Here is a 2889-nt window from a genome sequence, read left to right as displayed (position 1 = left end):
GCATTCCTGACCAAAATGAATAACCTGAATCTAATCATGAGAGATTATCAGCAACCCACATAAAGAGACATTCTACAAAATAACTGTCCAGTACTCTTCAAAAATGTCAATATCATAAAACACAGAGCCTCAGAAACTATTCCAGATTAAAGAAGATGAAAGAGACATGATAAGTAAGTTAGAACTATTAATGTTATAGTACACATTTTATATTATGACAATATATTGTAGTTGTGTAAGAGAACTCCTTGATTTTAGGAGAACAATTTGTTTTTAGAAAATATACACTGAAGCGTTTAGGCAAAGAGAAAAAGAGAGAGAAAACACAAATACAGACAATTGTTAACATTTGGGGAATCTGAGTAAAGGTACCTGGAATTTCTTTGAGCTATTTTAGCAACTTTTTTTAAAATATATATATTTTATTGATTTTTTACAGAGAGGAAGGGAGAAGGACAGAGAGTCAGAAACATAGATGAGAGAGGAACATCGATCAGCTGCCTCCTACACTCTCCCCACCAGGGATATGCCCGCAACCAAGGTACATGCCCTTGACCAGAATCGAACCCAGGACCTTTCAGTCCACAGGCCAAGCCTCCATCCACTGAGCCAAACAGGTCAGGGCTATTTTAGCAACTTTTTGATGTCTGAAAATTTTAAATTCAATATTTTAAAAAGGCATTTTCTTTTGTCTAGACCAGGAAAATAGAGCAGTTTGTCTGCCTCTTCCATTCCAAACTGTTAGGCGTTGAATTGTGTCCCTCGCAAAATTCTTTGTTGAAGTCCTAACCCCCAGTACCTCGTAATGTGACTGTATTTGGAGAAAGGGTCTTGAAAGAGGTAAGTAAGGTAAACATATGGGGGAGGGGGAAAGCGGCCTCATCCAATATGACTGGTTTCGTGGCATAAGAAGCCAAGATTAGGATATGACATACACAGAAGGAAGACCATGTGGGGACCAAGGGAAGAAGGACCCACAAGCTCAGGAAAGAGGCTGCAGAAAAAAAATCCTTGCTGACACCTTGATCTCAGATTTGCAGCCTCCAGAATTGGGAGAAAATAATTCCTGTTGTCGAAGCCACCCAGTTTGTGGTGCTCTGTGAGGCAGAGCTCAGAAACTAATACACAAATGGCCCATTTTCAGTGTCTCGTAGTAAGTGACTGAAAAGGCCCACCTGCCAGTGCAGAATGATGCTCCACAGCAAACCCAGCGTCAGCTTGTGGTTTCCATCTACAATGTCCGTCCCTCCGATGTTCACCAAATCCACCTGGCACGATGGAAGAAAATAAAGGTTAAGACCATTGCTCCACGGAAGCTGAGGTCTGGGGTGGAGCACATCTGGACAGCCACACATGGGAATGATAAGAGAAATCAGGTAAACCTAAATCTCAAAAATGTGTTACTTGTACACTAAATCATTAAAATAATCAGAAAAAAAGAGTGACTATCCCTTCACTCATAGAAAAAGTTCAAAACTTCTCATAAGAAAAATGTTTCCATAAATGAGCTGATGCCCATGCACAGAGCAGGTGGCTGGTTTCAACAATAAATAATCCCGATGGCACCCAAGAGCCCCCAAGTCACCTGACCAACTTACGTTGTTCTGATGTAAAACCTGCAGCACTCTGTTGACATTATTTAAAGCATGCACCCTTGTGGAACCACGTTCCTTCGGCTGGAAAACAAAACACAACATCAAGTGAGACAGTCCCTCCACAGCCTGACCAAAAAATGACATTGAGACGGACAGAGCACAGCAGCTCAGCATGGAGACCTCTCTGTGCTGGAGCTCTGGCTGCTTCTCAGGCCGCGTGGGGGCTGGTGTTGCCGGTGAAAACTCCCCACTCCAACGCCGTAAGGCGGTAGTTCCCCAGCTTGCCTGGACACTGAAACCTCCAGTGAGCTTCCAAAACACCGATGCCTCTTTGACTTAGTGAGCCTGGGTGCAGTAAAGGTTTGGAATTTTTAGAATTCCCTGGTGATTCCAATGCACAAAGTTTGGGGGACTAAGCTTCTTTTCTCTAAATTGGTCTGGATGAAGGGAAGTTTAGAAGTTGTATCACATCCGTACTTCACTAGGGTGGACAGAGCCAGGGGCTCAGGGGTGCTATCCCAGGTTCCAGCTAGCATGACAAGGGCCCACTGGGAAGGCAGGAATTGCCACCTGGGGAAAGGTGATCTGGGAGGGTTCTTCCTGCCTCACTGGCCAGGGAGTCTTATCTGAGAGAGGGATCAGCCTCTTCCACAGGCCTGCCCACCGTCTGGAAGGCAAGGGGAGTGCAGCACCCCACTCTTTGGTAAGAAAGGAATTCATCTTTGGGAGTGCATCTCTCTATACGTTTTATAGTAATTCTACCTCTAGTGTTCAAGTCTGTATTCATAAAATTGCATCCTCTTCAGTAGCAGAGCTATTTCTGTATAAGTACACAGTACCTTGTATATAAAGTAATAGAGTGGGATTTGATGGAGAAATAAAACAATACTGAAGATTTGAATAAAATAAATCTCATCATCTGAACAGCCTTGTTTTAATATTTGTTAAATAACCATGTCTCTATACACCCTGCTATTCAAAACATTATGCCCTCTTTAAGCATCCGTTCTTCTTTATAATTCTCTACTGGGCTGTCTGAGAAAAATAAACATTTGAGTAATTTTATCTTTGATAAACATATAGCACCCTCCCAGAAAGCCTGAATATTGCTCTATCAAAAAGTTCATTGAAACACTTTTTTTTTTTTAACATTCGTATGTCAGCTTTTACATTTTGAGCAGCCCCAGTGGGTCCTCAAGTACCACTAATGCTGAGAGACAGGCAACGCCTTGGCCTGGTTCTCTAGGCTGACGCCTCTCACCAGCGATGTTCCCGTGAGGCCTTCCAGCAGCTC

General features: G+C 43.0%; 1 protein-coding gene across 2 annotated transcripts in view; it reads right to left on the bottom strand.

Moving 5' to 3' along the window:
• Window positions 1–2889, bottom strand: part of UTRN (utrophin) — a 461667-nt gene that overhangs the window by 353041 nt on the left and 105737 nt on the right. For both annotated transcript variants that reach the window (XM_015558521.1, XM_006755401.2), the window contains 2 exons: window positions 1599–1676; window positions 1176–1268 (listed from right to left, as the gene is read on the bottom strand). In XM_015558521.1, coding sequence (XP_015414007.1) covers window positions 1176–1268; window positions 1599–1676 — 171 coding nt within the window. The remainder of the gene's footprint in view (window positions 1–1175; window positions 1269–1598; window positions 1677–2889) is intronic.

Source organism: Myotis davidii, unplaced genomic scaffold (genome assembly GCF_000327345.1).
Source record: "Myotis davidii unplaced genomic scaffold, ASM32734v1 scaffold292, whole genome shotgun sequence".
NCBI classification, from domain to species: Eukaryota; Metazoa; Chordata; class Mammalia; order Chiroptera; family Vespertilionidae; genus Myotis; species Myotis davidii.
The sequence above is the reverse complement of the archived record's forward strand: the minus strand, read 5'-3'. Positions and strand labels throughout refer to the sequence as shown.